The 17888-nt window shown below is 37.5% G+C and overlaps 1 protein-coding gene across 3 annotated transcripts in view; it reads right to left on the reverse strand.

Moving 5' to 3' along the window:
• WASF3 (WASP family member 3) overlaps positions 1-17888 on the reverse strand; it is a 66638-nt gene that overhangs the window by 20254 nt on the left and 28496 nt on the right. For all 3 annotated transcript variants that reach the window (XM_085321768.1, XM_085321766.1, XM_085321767.1), the window contains exon 3: positions 5791-5933. In XM_085321768.1, coding sequence (XP_085177894.1) covers positions 5791-5923 — 133 coding nt within the window. In that variant the 5' untranslated portion in view covers positions 5924-5933. The remainder of the gene's footprint in view (positions 1-5790; positions 5934-17888) is intronic.

Consider the following 17888-nt stretch of genomic DNA (forward strand, 5'->3'; position numbering starts at 1 on the left):
ACAAGCAGAAAAGCTATCTGAAGTTACAAGATAGTATCTTTCAACTTATGGAATGATTTTGGTACAACAAGACAGTCATTTAAACAAAAATCAGCTGCTGCCCAACATATAGGCAATCTAAATATTCATTTAAAACCACCAAAGGAATTATGCATTTCATTATTCTAATGCAAGCTCCAATCTCCTATTCCACAGTTGCTATATCAGGATCAAAGTTTTTATAAGCAGAGGTGATATAACAGTTTTTCATTCTAAAGCTCATTCCACCAACAGAAATAGTTGAGGGAAATCTGGTCATGATACTGTCTCCCCAAATCCCTGCCCCCATTAGATTTTGGTATCAATGAACAGCAACACATTCATCTAGCACTTTCACAGATCACCTTCACAGGACTCTATGACTGATTGCTTGCAAAATCCATTTCCAAACATTGTGAGACATTTATGGAGATAGCATTTCACAAATAATTGAAATAATAATACCTCTACTCAAGTTCTACAGTGACTACATGGAACATCATCTTGCAACACCACTTACAACATCCCTAGTAAAGACTAGACACAATCTGAATTAATTACAATTGATTTTCACATACTGCACAAAAAGATCTGCATTAACACACTGAATACACTGCCCCGAAGCTACCTTTTGTCAACAGTGAAAACACTCAGAGCTGAAACAGAAGAGAGATCAAACAATGGTGCTGTTTTCTAATGAAGATCAGAAACCCAACTGTGTTTGTTACGTTGACTATTTCCTTTTAGCATACTTGAATCTTAAAAGCACAGCATTCCTTTGCATCGGTTAAGGAGCCTGGCATAGCACAAGGACAAGGAAGAAGAATTTCAAGTTAACAGAAGATTCATAGTGCATTAAAAGGGCTACCATTTTTCTCACCATGAACATGCATAATCAAAGATGAAAGGTAAGCAATGTGAATATCTGGCATTCAGGTGTCAGCTTTAAAAGATTCTGAAAGAAAGATTACACTAGGGCTGTTCCCAAGTAAGTCAGTGCTGCACAAATGCTCTCCTCAATATCCAACATAAGGCTCTGAATGGCCCCACAGAGCCAGCTGATGTTTTGTTAGTTGGAGTTCATCCAGGACATGACCATTTCATCAAAATATGGAGCAGAAAACAGTGATCCAACCACCCATCTGTAACTAGATTAATTAGCATTGCAATGACCTAACTTCAAAAAGAACCTAACTTCATAACTTGATCCAATTTAGCTGCAGTAAAAAGCAGAGTCACACAAAGCAGGATGCCGTATGCTCAACTCAGGTCTCAGAAACTCTTAAGTCAGTGGCCAACCTATGGAACAAAGCTGATGCACATGGCTCTTTGCAAGAAAGAAACAAACACTTCCAAATCCTTACATATCATGCTTCCTCCCTTTTTATGATGAACAGTTACTGGTGGTGCAAAAGACTTTTGCTATCATTTGCACATGAGTCAAAGGCACTCTGTACCCACACACTGGATATAGTTTATGTCCATTTAGAAATACAATTTTAACCTGACAGCTAGGAACTAAGGATGAGAAACCTCAAAGAAATAAATATATGAAAAGTAAGAAGTCAAGGACTGGTTCATTCAACAATTTGAAATGATGAGTATGTTAATGTACATGGAGCATGTTAATGTACAGGCTGAAATCTGTTTAGGAAACAATCAATACGGGAGTACATTCACAGTTTTTAAAATGTAATTTTCAAAGATAATCAGATGGAACCAATTATTTTTCTCTCTATATATATACATATGCAAAACTCAGGAAAACAATAAGATGCCACAGATCCTGTTGCAGACACTGTTTTTTTAATCAGCTAGAGGTCTGCCATCATCAGACTGAACTCCACTACCAAAAATTATGGAGTATTTGTGGAAGCTGTTGCTTCAAAGCCTTTGTTCCACGAGTGTGTTCAGCACATAAAGCATCACGATACTTACAAGTAAGGGACGCAAAAGTTTTCAGGCTTCCCACACTGCAAAGTCTTTTCTTTTAAGTGGAGGTAATGCTCCAGTTAATACTTTGCTTTATATAGAAGTGTGGTAGGTCTGCACAATTTCATACAGATCTCTGCTCACTCTGCCTGCACTGCAAGCCAGCTAGCTGTGAACAAACCCAAATCTGAAGAAAGCAAAAAGAAAAAAACACAACTCACAGCACATTCCATTTGGAGAGGAACTTGCTTGTGTCTCCTGTAAAGGCGGAGGCAGAAGCAAGCCAAATTTGTATGCAACAGTCAGATTTCCAATTTCGAAATCCACACCAGACTTACAATGCAACTGAAAGCCCATATACTGCAAGACAGACCTGTGCTTGCTCTCTTCAAGCTGTGGGAACACCAGTCAGCTCTGATGCTCTCAGCAGGACGTACTACATTAGCTGAAGCACAGCATTTCTCTATCAGCATTTCCTTGTTTCCAGTTGGCTTGAAATACAGGCAAAATAAGGGCTGTCTAAAAAAGCTGTGCAAACATGACAGCTTTTACTGACAGACTATAAACAAGACTGCTGGCAGACTTCACTCATATGTTAAAAATAAACAATTGTATATTTTTATATACATTCTGTATGCAATTTAACATACAAATGTTAAAACAAAGGACACATCATTTATTTGCACAGATCTTTAACTTCTGATGACCTGCAAAATCTACTACAGGAAAAAAAGTAGGACATAAATTGGGTAAGTAGTCAGCTCCTCAGCAACAGTCATAAGAGGATGTGAATATGCAAAGTAATGCATATATTTGCCTCGAGACCCAACTGGGGAAAAGGAGAGGCATTCCTAGCAAGATTTAACAGGTCAAAACAGTCAAAAGGTGTACTATCCATACTTTGGTAAATGTTGTGTAATATCAAAAAGAGGTTTTATCAGATATTCTTGGCTGAATGTAAGTAAGAGATACTAGCCATGCTTCTCAAAAACATCCTGAAATTTGAAGCAGGATGTCAGTACTGAGCAACTGACTGATAAAATGGCAATTAAAATTCAATGACAGTCATACATGTGAACTATAAATATCTTTAAATTCTAAATTAACTAATCAAGAAAAATCTGAAAATCACCTGGAAACTTCTCTGAAAGTGTCAACTCAGTAGCAGCATTACTAGCAGTAATCAAAAATCAAAATTTTATAAACTCTTAAGAGAATTAATGATAAAACAGAAAATGTCACTGTGACACTGTATTTTGCTTATGATGTGAAGTCCTGAAGACTCTACCTCAAAAAAAAAAAAAAAAAAATCCAAGTTAAAGATCCAATGCAGAAATATCCACAACCAGAAACACAAAATGGTTCTATCCAAAAAGAAGTTTTAATAGATCAGGACACTCCAGCTTGGAAAAGATATCGCTAATAGGACACAATAATGATTTATAAAATCGCAGATAATATAGAGAAATGCAGAAGGAAACCACCTTTCAAGAACTATAAGGAATCTAAAGAAAGAAACAGAATAACTTATACTGCAGCACACACTCTCACAGCATGTCCATCAGCACAGACAGTGACAGCTGGTTGTCCAACACTCTCTGAGGACCTCTCTTCTTATTCACTGAGAAATAGTATTCTTCTTGCAGGCACTCTACACTTGTTTCTAGACTGCTAGTTGTTCAATTTACTGAAATGTGTACCACTGAGGCTGTTTTGTAAGGAGCACTGGAGTGCCAAAGGCCACTGATAGCAACAGTATCACTGATGCTGAAGCTCTCACCATACTGGATCCACCAGAACCTCGTAATTTCCAAAAACAGAGAGCCACAGCAGGAACTAGCCCTGGGCAATGTCTTTGCAGGCGAACCATGCTGCTGGAGATGATACTCAACTAGGTTCCTAGACTGCATCACAGAACTGGGCTGATTAGTTTCAAAACAGGATCTCATCTGAACTAGACATGAATATTGCTTTAGTTTAATATCTCAGTTTAACACTGATTCTCTGCTAAATAAATACAGATATATATTTTTGCATTTTGTTAAGTCTCCTCCTTCTATTAAGAGGAATTAACCCAACAACTCAAAAATTTTCCTGGAAAACTTTGCTTGCCCAGCTTACACAAATTTTAAATAAGAGTCATCAAATTATGAACTTTGAACAACACAAATTCAAAGAYAGTCTAGGTATAAGGAGTTACTTGCAAACTAATATTCCTAACAGCAATATAATACAAGCAAGTTATGCCAACCTTTTCTTTGGCAGGAATATTAATTTAATCTCTGCCACCGTCATTTTTCWCAAAATTTAAAATAAATAATCATCTTCGAGACTTTCATCCTTCCACCGCAGGGCTACAAAGATGATCAGAGGGCTGGAGCACCTGCCCTGTGAGGAACGGCTGCRAGAGCTGGGCCTCTTCAGCCTGGGGAAGAGAAGCCTGAGAGGGGATCTGATCAATGTGTACAAGTACCTGAAGGGAGGGTGTCAAGGGGACGGGGACAAACTCTTTTCAGTTGTCCCGTGTGATAGGACAAGAGGCAATGGGCAGAAACTGAAGCACAGGAAGTTCTGCCAGACCGTGAAGGGGAATTTCTTCACTGTGAGAGTGACCGAGCACTGGCACAGGTTGCCCAGAGAGGTTGTGGANCAATGTGTACAAGTACCTGAAGGGAGGGTGTCAAGGGGACGGGGACAAACTCTTTTCAGTTGTCCCGTGTGATAGGACAAGAGGCAATGGGCAGAAACTGAAGCACAGGAAGTTCTGCCAGACCGTGAAGGGGAATTTCTTCACTGTGAGAGTGACCGAGCACTGGCACAGGTTGCCCAGAGAGGTTGTGGAGTCTCCTTCTCTGGAGATCTTCAAGGCCTGCCTGGATGCAACCCTGTCTAACATGCTGTAGGTGACCCTGCTTGAACAAGGGAGTTGGACTAGATGATCTCCAGAGGTCCCTTCCAGCCTTACTGATTCTGATTCTATGATTCTTTTAAACATGGTTGAAACTGGCCACTGCAAGACAAAGCAGTCAGGAGATCCGTTTCCCGAAAAGAGAAAAAAAAACAAAACTCTTGAACACCAGGCAGTTTGGGCATTTCCTCTCATGTCAATAAAATAACCAAACTGATTCAGATATCCAGTCCTTCACACAGAACCAATGTTACTGCCCTAACATTAGGACACTTGAAAAAAAAACACCTCTTTCTATCAAACGCCACAGAAATAACCCTATGAAAAAACCCACAGAGTATATTACACATTTTTTTCCCTTAACAAAAGTGTAGATGTATACTACATTCAAGGCTTGTCTCCAATAAAAAACTTTTAATACCTTAGCATTCATTGTGTTCAAATTACTTTTATGGAAAACTCAATTTCCTTACTAAGTTCACTTTGATGTGCTTAATTTCATTCATATTAATGGGTAATACATATACAAAGAAAAGGACCAAGAAACAATAACATCTTAAGATGAACTGAAATTATTTCAGTCAAATGTGTCATTTGATGCCAAGAGGGAAGAGCTTGACTCATCTCGTACTGGAAGGTAAGAACCCACAGCTCAAGTGCTAGGCTTGTTCCTGCATCAATTACCCTCACCTTAGAAAAATCACAGTTTTATATCCCACATTTTCAACTCCAGTAAATCACAGAGAATCTCTCTTTGTTTAAACTACTAAATACAGAATAGCATAAAAACAATGAAGTAACATCATATTGGCATATATGTAAGTGGCAGTGACCTGTATTTTTGTTTGTTAAAAGGCAGCTATCTTAAAGCCTTCCATTTATTCAGTTTTTCATTAATAAAAAAGCATTCGCAGGAAATTGCAGGTACTCACTTAAGCTGCTTAGTTGGCGTATGATAGCAGCAAGAGTACTATTAGTTACGCATTCCAGCTCACTGGTAATTCCCTCAGGCAGAGCTCCTCGGCAGAGGTGCCTCGGTTCAATGTTCCTTTTCACCAAAGGCATGGCTCACAACCTGGAATTTAGAGAAAAAGGCGTGTTATATTTACAACAGAAGTAAGAAGGTCTGACCACAGCTACTGGCCAACTCCCCTTGCATTACAGTCCCGTATCTACGTCAAGGATTGACCAATTCTTGCTTCAACAAATTTTCCATCCAAATGGTAACTCATCTGACAAATAAGGGGCYAGCATCTAACCAATATGATGAAGGAGAGAAGGAAACAAGTTACAAACTCAATATTGCACAAGTGATTAGTTAAAGGCATTACTACCTGCACACCCAAAAAGAACAAGTTTCAGTGTTGTTTTTTTAATGGTGTGAAGAAGATTCCCAGAAGATTCCGCAAGTTTCCGTGAGATGTTGCTGAATGACAATTTGAATTAGGTAAGAGTGTATATTTAACATATTTTACAAATATATGCCAAATTTGGGAAGAGATAGTCATCAATAAACGCCGTTAGGACTGGTATTCTGAGAAAAATAAAGACTATGATAGGGAAAACAAATGCAAAAAGAAATCTTAATGGATAACAAATGGGAGATACTGGCATTGAAAAAACTACCCTGAGTAAGCCAGCTCTGGAAGCAAGGATGCCAACTTTGGATAGAATTCTCAAAAAAAAAAAAAATTGTGTAAGATAAACAGGTTTTAATGTCATTTAAAAAGAAAACAGCTTAACACAATTATGAGACAATTAGATTAGAGTTGTTTTGAATATTGACAATTCAATACGCATGGACTATTTGAGAATGATAATCTGTTTAAAGACATTACAGTACCAATATATCCTGGAATGACAAATTCATGGTGTTGGCATTTGGAAGACTTAATTGAAAATTTATTTTTAATTGCACTAAAGAGATTAAAGTAACCTTTCAATTTCTCTAATTAAAATCATATTAGTAAATTAAAAAGACCTTTTTGCTTTTCAGATGTTATATAATGATTTTAGTACTGACTTTTTCCTAAAGGTTTAAAGTATTTTCTTTTCAAGAATAATTCTAAATAATATTTGTCAACTCATAACTAGTTACTAAAAAAAGCAAATTATTTAACTTTAAGATGATTTCAGAATAAGTCAGGGAGAAATTGGCTCACAACATCTAAACAGTAGTCTTGAATTTTACCTTATAGCTTTTTTAATCTGAGACAGCTTATTTGAATATGTCGTACTTCAGAGTCAGTTGAGTCTGATGATCTTTAAATAATCATCAGAGGTAACAGAGGAAAAGAATTTTTTTATTCTGCAGTAGACCACTAAACATGCTTTTTATTTCTATTTTTTTTGTATTCCTCTACAAACAGAAATATTTTTAAAATATTATGTAGTATCCAATACAGTCAGCTTTTTTGAACTTGATCAAAAAATAGGTAACAATGGGAAATTTATAATTATTAAAAAATACTGTAGCAACACCACACTATCAACATGGTACAGAAATGCAATTATGGAGGAAATAAAAGTTATTATGGGGAATTACTTAACTATGCAAAGAAATGCCCAKAAACCTAATTAGGGAAAAGTAAATCAGTGGGAGCATAAAACAGTGCTGTAACAGCCAACTCTAAATCTTACTATTAGTCCAACACAGAGGATACAATTTTTATGTTCTCTGTAACAACATTAATAACACTGCCATAAGACTAGAGAGATAAATACTGCTCCACAATCATGACAACAAAATTTCTGAAATACTGATGGGTGATTTAATATATCTCATAAAAATTGTTTTTCCTAACATGCACTTCATCAGTATAATGCTTTAGTGAACCCAGCAACCATTCTCCTTTTTTTTTTCTTTAAGGAAAAAAAGAGAAACCACTAGGAGTTTGTTCTGCTATACATCTGTTTCGCACTCTGGGTGTCTTCTTTTAACTGAGCTTCCTTAAATGACTGTATGAAAAGATTAGATCACCAGCAGGACAAAATCTGCTGTTCCGAGGCTTTCTGCCTAGCCCCTCTGAGCTGCGCCCCCTCCTCCCCTTCCGCAGGACACCCAGCTTTTCCCACGGCCCCATGCAGCACTATGGGGCCAGCTGCCTGCCCCCTAAAACACCTACCCCCCCCTTCACCAGGAGCACTGATTTGCGTCCCTTCTCCCCATCATGTTCCTCCACCCTCTAAGCCAGACTCCCACCTGCAGAAAACATTTACGTGTAGTTTGAGTGCTCCATTTTCTCCTCAGTTCTTCACTGAATAATAGTTCTAAGAGTATGGAAAAAAAACAAGTTCAATTTTTGAATGTGTGATTTAAATTATTAATTACATATCCACCTCATATCAGTGTGAAGTTAAATCCCGAAATGTAAACTTAACACCGATCRTTAAATATATTCAACAGATTAAGTAAAGCATTATGATTTAATGCTTCAAGATCAAAAAAGGCATGAAATGGAGATTATAGATTTCCTCTAATTCAAAACCTACAGCTGTTTGAATCAACACTCACAAAGTTATTCAGTTTTAAAATATACAATACCATATTTTTTAAACTTCAGATAGTAATAATTGCAATTATCACCATRTTGCAAACTTTTGTACTGTCCTACTAGAATATATATATATATGGCTTTCACATTTATTTACCATCTCAAATAAAAGCGAGGTAAYACACAATCCATTGGTAAGTGAAAAATCTCTTTTATTGTTTCCTTGCCATTAAAGCACTACCATCCTTTTCCTATTGCATACAACTCAAAGAACAGTTTAAAGAAAACCTTACAAATTCATCAGAAGTGGGGCCAARAGCTTTACAAAATATACATAACAGGAGGTATTAGATGAAATAAAGACAAAATAAGCCTCTGAATTACAGGGGCTCAATTCAGACCGGGGTGASAAGTACGCTGCCAGGTGCAGCAAGAAAAGAGAAACGTTTCAGCAATCGCGTAACTAATTCTTTAATGCAGGATGCCAAGTCTTTGCATAAACAGAACCCGTACCAAACCATCCTCAAACCAAAGAGAATAACCTGATGGGGGACAGAGATCCAAAGACAAGACATTTTCTTCAGCTCTATTTTATTGTTGATTCCAACCTTSTAGAACAAAGCTTGCTGGTAACTCTTTTTACACTTAACAGAATTAGTCATTGTATCCAAACAAATAGTAACAAGATTATTCCCTACAAATTTGTGTATTAGGAGTCACTAAGCAGGCTAGGATATCACGTTACTCCGGAAAACGGAAACCACACAGGATTCTTTGCAAAACATACTAGGGAATTAAAAAGAAACTGCCTTTGGTCTGTGTCATGCAGTAAATGAGGTGGCTACAACCACAGCTCTAGTCTTACAGTTTCTTAAGTCTTATGAGCTGTCTTCAACTGCGTTCCACATTTCTCTTTCACTTAAGTCACCCTACAGCCTGAGCTTATTATTAGTAGCAAAGACATCCCTAATGAAACCTACCCTCTCTGTCCCTGCATTAAATACACTGATTCTGATTTTTGATAAATCTTAAGTTTCCATCACACGGAGCTTCTTCCATCCCATTCCCAAATAATTAGAAGAAACAACTATTAATCATGCATTTACGATTACTGTCAAAAGCTGTATGGTTCACAAGACYGGGTGCAGTCACAGCTGACCACTGTCTTACCTATTTTTACTCTGTCTAAACAGACAGTACGATCACAGRCTTACAGACAGGATGAATAGGTCAAAGCTTCAGTCCAACATCACGCAGCCCCTAACTCAGAAAAGCAGCAGCATGCCAAACAGTGCACACAACGTTAGTCACACTGAAGACATGAGTTCGCTCATCTGCTTCAAGCTAAGCCCCCAGGAGCAGCCACACGAGGATGGGACAGGCTAAGATTCAGACGCCGGGGCAGACGCTCCCRCCTTGGGCCACCTGTGGAGAATCCCTCCGGTGTCCATGGGTGAGGGCTGCTGCATCTGARGGCCATGCCCTCGACGAGCAGGCAGCTGCATCCTGCGACTGGTCACTTCCGAGGTGGAACCGTATATGCTAGACAGAGCTGGCCTGAAAGCCACCAGCTACATCTGGCACAAGAGGTTAAGGGTCTGGAAAGGAGGACTGCACCAGAAGCGAACCAGGTGTTACCACCACACGTGTAGCGGTGTGTCGGACCAGATGCAACACCTTGTTGGACTGAGTTGTGATACTCYGGAGGGTGGTTTGGAGCAGAAATGGATGCTGCTTTCCAAACCTTCTCTCTTCCTTTTTTCTACTTTTTTCTCCACAACAGTTTGCATAACAGCCTTTTGTTTTAAAATTATAAGGCACTTATCCAGCAGTTACTGCTTGAATGTAAGAAGGGTAGAAAAAGAGATAACTGATGAATTTTTTCTTTTCCTTCCATGCTTTTTCTGCTGTTTAGGGGTACCATTCCAAAACAGCTTACATCATTTTTCTGTGGGAAACTGTAAAGTACACAAACTGTTAAACTGCATGTAAAAAGTATGACATTACCTTGGCAAGTCAGATTTAAAAATCAAGGAGAAAGCAGATGTGCAGTAACAAACATGGAAGAAACTGAACGCAATGCGCAACTTTTCTAAAAATCAGTAGACCATGGCTATTAAAAGAGACAAGCTGAGTTTTCAAGGATTTTCAAGTATTTGAACAACTGTAAAAACTCTGATCAGCAGCTGTTCCTAAAATCAGCCTTTTGCCCTTTCCCTTCCCCCCAAATGCCCTATGATTTACACTAAAAACGCTTCTCTAGATAAACATTTCTATAGCTAAATTCCACCATTTTTGTAACATTAGAGTTCTTTACACACTCATTAATACTACAAAATAAATTCCAATTCATGATATAGCCCCTCTACTGTGAATGTTTCCTTATGACATTTGCTCAAAGATTTTGTTCAGTCTCTTTTTTTAAACCCTCAAGAGGAAGTTTTGTCTGTATATCCCCTAGCAGAATATACCAAAGCTAAACAGATTGACCACAAACCAGAGTTTTCCACACATTAATCCTAAATTCTCACTGTATATACTCTAAGAATGATTATTTTCAGGAAGTTTTAGAGTTTTTTATTGATGAATCTCAAAGACCTCTATAAAAAAGGGTAACTATCATAATCCTCTTTTCATGGAGAAGAAAAACAAGAGAGAGGTTAAATATATGACTTGTCAGAAGTGATGTACTGGATGGGATTCCATGCTAAATTTATGTGACTACACAAACATGAGTTTGGTGTCCCTCATGAGAGCTTAGTAGAAGCCCAGAGAGTAACAAAAACTATATTGACTACCTCTGTATGAACAGTAAGAGAAGCTCAAATACTTAGATCATGTGCAAGCACCCTTATGTGTTTTCCCAAATGCAGATGTCTGAATCTAGAAGGGAATTCCATCCCCATCCATCCATTCTCTATAAAGATGAAGAAATGTTACTCCCTCGTCCCAAAATCAAATTACACTACCTCCAACTAACGATATTCTCTCTTTACCTGGGGTATTTCACTCTTTCAAATTTTTGCAGACAGTTAAATTTTCCCATACTTGATGTCTCAACACTCACATCCACACCCTATTTTTTTCATCTCTGAACCACACTCAGTTTGGTATTATTGCCCATTTTCCTATCCCACATCCAACGTATATGTATGCAGCAAACAGGAAGAGAAGGCAAAGGTAAAGCAAGAAGACAGAAAGACCCATAACACCGATTTCACAGATGTGTTTTTTTTTTTTTTTTTTTTTTTTTTTTTTTTTTTTTTTTGGAGTCATCATCAACTCAAATCTTCCCCTTCTCCAAAGGGCCTTCTTCCTCCTTCACTACAGGGTACAAAGAAGAGGGTACGTGGACGGCAGACACCACGGTCGTCTTAGCTCAAGGGAGGAAAAGGCATATATGACCCTTTACACACGTCCCTTTGCATTTTTTCTTTGTCTTAGATGATGATTAGGAATCTGATGTTTGGGAATCTTTCCTATTTATGATCATCTGTGAATGTCATCTACTTCTATCTCAACACAGAAAAAGTTAAAAGGAAATAAACTTGAACTAGCATAGAATCTGGAAATCATTATTTTAAGTTCATGATCTGTATAATGTCATACATCTGTATTTATAAAACTTTTTAAAACTGGTCTCATTCTAAGCCAAGTTTAAAGCACAATTTCACTACTGCAGAAGAACATAAAATATTTAACATCCAATTAGTGTATACCACTCCTGAAAGCATCTAAAAAGCATATAAAAGATTATCTGGAGTTGTCTTATTTTGATAGTGTCTTCTAGTTGTTCATCATTCTAACAAGCATACAATTATTCTCTCGTTTTATTATGGAAAAAATATTAAAATAAAATAATACATTGTTTCACTAAGGTTCATTACTAAACTTTTATTAGAGATATCAATTTATAGTTTAAGGAAAAACAGGGTATTTATTTCTGAACTGCAGCTTATTGTATTAATTAGTATACTGTTTTCTTGTATTTCATCTATTTTTAATGAAACTCCCTCAGATTTTTATATTAATTTTTTGAAACAAGAGCAGGCCTTTGCCAAATATATGTACAACATCTAACACAATTCTGTTTCTAACAGGTAAGTAAAAATCAAGAACAACCAGAATTTTTTCTTATCCCCAGCAAGCCACATCTTTCAACAAGACAGTACTTATCCAGAGAAATGCCTAAAAAATGCTTGTCTCAAAAGAATAGGTAAATATTAGTATCTAACCAACCCTTTATTGACAGCATTTCCACAGATCTTCCTACTGAGTAACAAATCTGCCTGAAAAGAAAAGGTATGACAATCTAGGCTGGAATGAAAACTTTTTTTCCTTAGCATTCATCCCACCATTTCTGAACTTCGTTTCATGTCATATCAATCTGACTATTAGTCTTCGTGAAATTGGCACCGATATCCTAAAGCAATTTTGTTTCTTTAATAGAATCTTATGTTAAATTCTATTGCGATAAACTATTTCTGAAAGTTTGTAAACTTAAGACTTTTTTTTTTAATTTGGCTGGGGTTTTGTTTCACTTGAGCTTTTCCATGTAGATTTTACGGTACAGTGATATTATGAAGGAAATCAAGACATTAAGTAATGCACAAGAGAAAAAAGAACAGTGGAGGGGGTGGTGGCTGAGGTTTTCTCTGCAACATAAGTATGTCTTATGGGCTCATGTCTCCCTAGCCAACCCTCTGCATCTCCAAAAACCCCATAAAAAGTTTAATAACAAATTTAAGTTAGTAGCTACTCCTACTAACACTGTAGGTCAACAACACAAAAGCTTCATAAAACCATTAATAAAAGTGAACACATTAATTCAGAAATATCCTCTTATTAAAAAGTCTGGGGAGAGAAGAGTAAATGGGTCTCCACAGTGCTGAACACTTTATGTAATTAGTTAAATAAACTTAGTTCCCATGATGATTTCATACTAACATTAATTCTAAAGGCGTGCAAAAAGATGGCATTCACTTATGCAGAAAACAAAAGCCCTAAGGATGATTTAACCTGAACTTTATTAGACAGTTTTTCCTTTCATGAAAGTAAAAGTTATGAGACAAAAGAGGTTTCAAAACACTAGCAACAACTTCAAAGACAAGTTAGAAATCTGCCTTATTTTCTCTCTTGTGTGTTGGATAGTATTTTTTCTGCCTTTGTTCTAAAACTTCATTTTTGCATTACCTGTTGACTGTGGTTCAAAAATACACTTAAATCATTCCCATTTTGTAACAGCATCAAAAGGCTCATCAACTTCCACTTCATTGCTTGTGTTTACAGTTCCCCAGTAACTAAACATGCCTCAATGAACAAGGTTGAGAGGGATGATATTGCTTTAAGTTTGGATTTCCTTCCCAATAGAAACTGAATATTCCAGAACTATAATCCTAATACCAACTTTTCTCCATCACAAAATGTTTCCCCCAGCAGTTTCCAAGGAGATAAAAATCATGTATTATGAAGTGCACACAAAGATTATGATAAAGATTAATCCTCCAGAAAAAGGGTAATACAAATCTCCTTCAATTAAATTACTTCACCACTACTAAAGGAAGAAAAGAAGTTATTTCTTGCTCTCTGTTAAGTAAGGAACCATATAGTCACTAGTGCAAACTGGGGCTAGCGCACTGTTTACCTCCGTTTCTGCACAAATGCACTACATGCAAAAGAACTGTAGAAATGCAACCACCATTTCAGTTCTTCTCAGACTCCACTAGAACATATTTATGGAAAATCACTATTTCTGTTTTAAGTTTTCTCATTGTCCACATTAATGATTTTTACAATTTATGTATTTATATATGCAATTTTGTCACTCTGACCCCCACACAAAATACTTTGCTGGTAAATTACTTGGGATTATTCTTAAATCTTTCTAAAGATGCTTTATTATGCCTGTGAAAATACAGAAAAATATAAACACATTATTTCTTCAAGTTGAAGTACAGTTATTTTTACAAATTTAATACAGCAACCATTTCAGAGACCTTAATTTCATCATTCTTTTCTTTTCTGCAGGGACCAACTTTCCCCAGAAAACCTGTAAATATCCCTCAGCTAGTTTGAACCTTTCCTTTTCTTGCATGCTTATCTTTCTTCTGAAAGCTATCAGAGGTATTTGTTCAGCTACGTCACCTCCTTCTGATTCACGTTCTCACCTACAATAGCAGTTTGGGGCTTTAAATCTCTAATTTTCTAGTGGCGTCCCTGAATCTAATGTCAGATTCCTATGCCTAACAGTCTGTTCATAAAAAGAAAAAAAAACAACTGAAGAAACATCCTGTAGTCCCACTGAAGGCAGTTGTTAAAACTTTTTAAAATACTACAATCTGTTCTTTCTGCACGCATTTTAATCTTTCTTGTTACACTCAACGTTACTAAAATGTCTATTCCRGGGAAACAAAAAAAATGCTTACCTGAAATTTAATATAGCTTCACAAATTGCACACTAGCTTGCTGCACTGAACGCAACCACTCTGCCAGCACCCGTTCCACCCACCCCTTTCTTCTCATCCTGCATCAGAAAACAGATGATCCAGGACACCTTCACACACGACTAGATCATAAGCTGTCCCGTCTCTGATGGACCTCTTATTCATTAAGTCAAATTCCTTCTGTCAAAAGAAAAAAAGACTTGAAGGTACTAAAGAAATCAAACCAATTAAGATATGTGGCTTCTACACCTGGCATATTTCTCGCTGGTAAAATCAGGGCAAAAAATAAACCTGTGACACAGGACACCAAGAGCGTGCACCGAAAACCTCCAGAAAAATGCTATAGATGCGGAGCCTAAATAAACAGGTAAGTTCAAACCTGATTTAACAGAACAGTATGTTACGCGACCAAGTGCTGAAGGGCGACGGGCTGCCCGTCACTTCACCGTAGTATGCTAGAGGGGGAAAAAAWGTCAAACCGCGCCTGCACGGGCTCAAACGCAGATCGACCACCACTGAACTTGTTAATTGCTCTACACAGRACGAGATTTCTCTTCTCTTCTTCCCCTGCCACTACGGAGAGGCGCCCACGACGGCGGCGCGCGCGGCAGCTCTCTCCCGCACAGAGGGGGGCGAGTTAAGCGCTCCCGCGCTAACCCGGCCCTTCCGCGACGGCCGCTCGGCCCGCTGCGAGAGGGGACGGCGGCACGGGCGAGCGGGCGCGCTCCGCGCTGCTCCGAGCATCCGCCAGACTGCCCTCACGCGTTACAGCGCAGGCGCCCTTTAGGGCCGCGATCAGTTCTACTATACCAACCTAACAGTACCATGCTAGCATCCAATAAAGTATAAATGTTATGAGAACACAAGAGAAAGAAAAAATGTTTTCTCAAGTAACATAACAGCACTTGTTTAGTTTTTGCTATCTTAAAAATGGAGTGTTTCAACAAGCAAGTACTTACACTGTGCTGAAAAYAGTTCTCTTTCCTATGACCTTTCTCAAAATCTTTATTATATTCCAAGAATTTATTATTGTTTCTTCACTCACACAAACAGAACTGAACTGAGCCACCATTTGTTTTCCTTTGGTTTTATTTCTGTTTGTCTTTACTGACAAGATACACACTATGCATTTCTTGGAGGGTGTTCGAATTCTATCCTAGCAGTTTTGTATAGTAGCTCAAAATACCTTCTTTGTGCCTCTGCAAAAAAAATAGTGACAGCTTTTTGGGGTTTTTAAGCACAGAGTTGAAGGAAATAAATGCAAAGATAAATTCCCTATTATCACATACAGTTGACATCTCAAATAACATTGACCCTTCAAAAATACCATGTCTTCAAAGGGAGCACCCAGCCAGAATAAGGAGAAGGAGCTGCAGACTGCRTTAAGCAGCACAAGTGCTTTGCCCTACAACACAGGAAAAAAGACTTAGATTGATAATCTACCCCCTTTTGTATCATCTTTACATGGGTGAACCATACTGCTGCTGAATTAAAGTTATTCAGTTCTCTTCCAACTTTGACTAATCAATGATTACGTACATGAAAATTCAGAAGTACTGAAAAGAACACTGATTTAAAAAATAGCATCTTGTAAAATCTGATTTTATTTTAACCTTTATACGGTATTCTGTTAATTCTAGAGGGGTAACATTCAGTGACGGGTATAAGCTGGAAGAGGTCAGAAAAACTAAAATCATAAAGCACAGGAGAGCTAATTATAAAGCCAAGCTAATTAGGTCAGAAATAGTCACTAACAGGTCAAAATTGTTTTCAGGTCATCAGGGCTTGGATCTCATCACACTGGAGTAAACTGCAGATACAGCCGCACAGTTCACRCTCCACTGTCAAACACAGCAGCCTAGATTTTTGGAGAAGCGACTATACCCYGTCCTTCTTGCCCCAGCAACCAGGAGAAGTATTCCCATGAAACAGCTAAGATGGATCTAGCCTTTAAGTAAGGTATGGTTCAGACATCTTGCAGTTTACTCACACTGATGATTCCCACTTACCCAGTACCTCTCTAGCATATGCTGTTGCTCTTAGCACAATAGGGCAGCACATTTAAAAATGGACCAAGGGAAAAAAAAAAAAAAAAAAGAAAAAAGAAAAAGAGAGAGAGAGAGAGAAACTAATACTATTATTTAATTAGCAGTCAACCATACCGGGATATTTTCCACCTAGAGGAAGTTCCTTTCTTGTTCAGATAGAGTCCAGGCACCACCTGCCTATCCCAGGACCCGACAAGACTACAGTCCCAAAAGCATCATTACAAACACACAAATTCCCAGCTCATTAATCTGATGATTAAAATTAAGAGCGCATACAGAGTGGCTTATCTTTTTCCAATTTAAGAGACTGTTATAATAGACATCTTAAGCATCCAAAACAGATTCAAAGCAAGCACTCTCATGTATATTCTTCTAGTAGTTTAGTTCAAATTATGAAAAGTTAACTTTTTATCTACATTACAGAAATGCAATAATTTGCAATGCAATGTAATACAAGAAAATAAGTAACATCCTTACTGTATAATGCATGTTTTATGCTACACTAGACAATTTGATGATACAACTTCTGTGACAGAGAGTATTAGAAGTCCRCAACTATAAATACCTTTTCTTAATGTTTAAACTACAGTAACATAGACAGTAGCTTTTAGAGACTATTTAGAATGTATTTACAACAGTTTTCCTCCTTCACAAACAATAAGTTTATCAGAAACTAAAATCCCTAATTATTTTAAAAAAATGTAAATTGCAGTTACTCCTTGCTGACTTACATTGATCCCATTTAACAGAGCCTTACTGGATTTAAAGTGCTTGAAATATCTGTCTGGGTCACAGCCCATGTGACAACTGCCAATTGTTAAGGCCTTCAGGATCCAGCCTGCAGTAAGAACACGCAGTTCAAATCCTCGAATGACCCTTAAGCTAAAACAGAAGCAAATTCAGTAATTTGTTTCTTGGAACTCCAATTAACCTTGAATTGAGGGAAAAGTGAGCAAGTGATGAAGGATCCCCTTTGTGTCCAATAATATCAATTTTGTGGCAGAGCGCAGTGTTCCCTGTTTCTTTTGTCATCTAATATTTATTC

This window comes from Rhea americana, unplaced genomic scaffold (genome assembly GCF_003343005.1).
Source record: "Rhea americana isolate MKP2758 unplaced genomic scaffold, rheAme1 scaffold_71, whole genome shotgun sequence".
Taxonomy (NCBI): Eukaryota; Metazoa; Chordata; class Aves; order Rheiformes; family Rheidae; genus Rhea; species Rhea americana.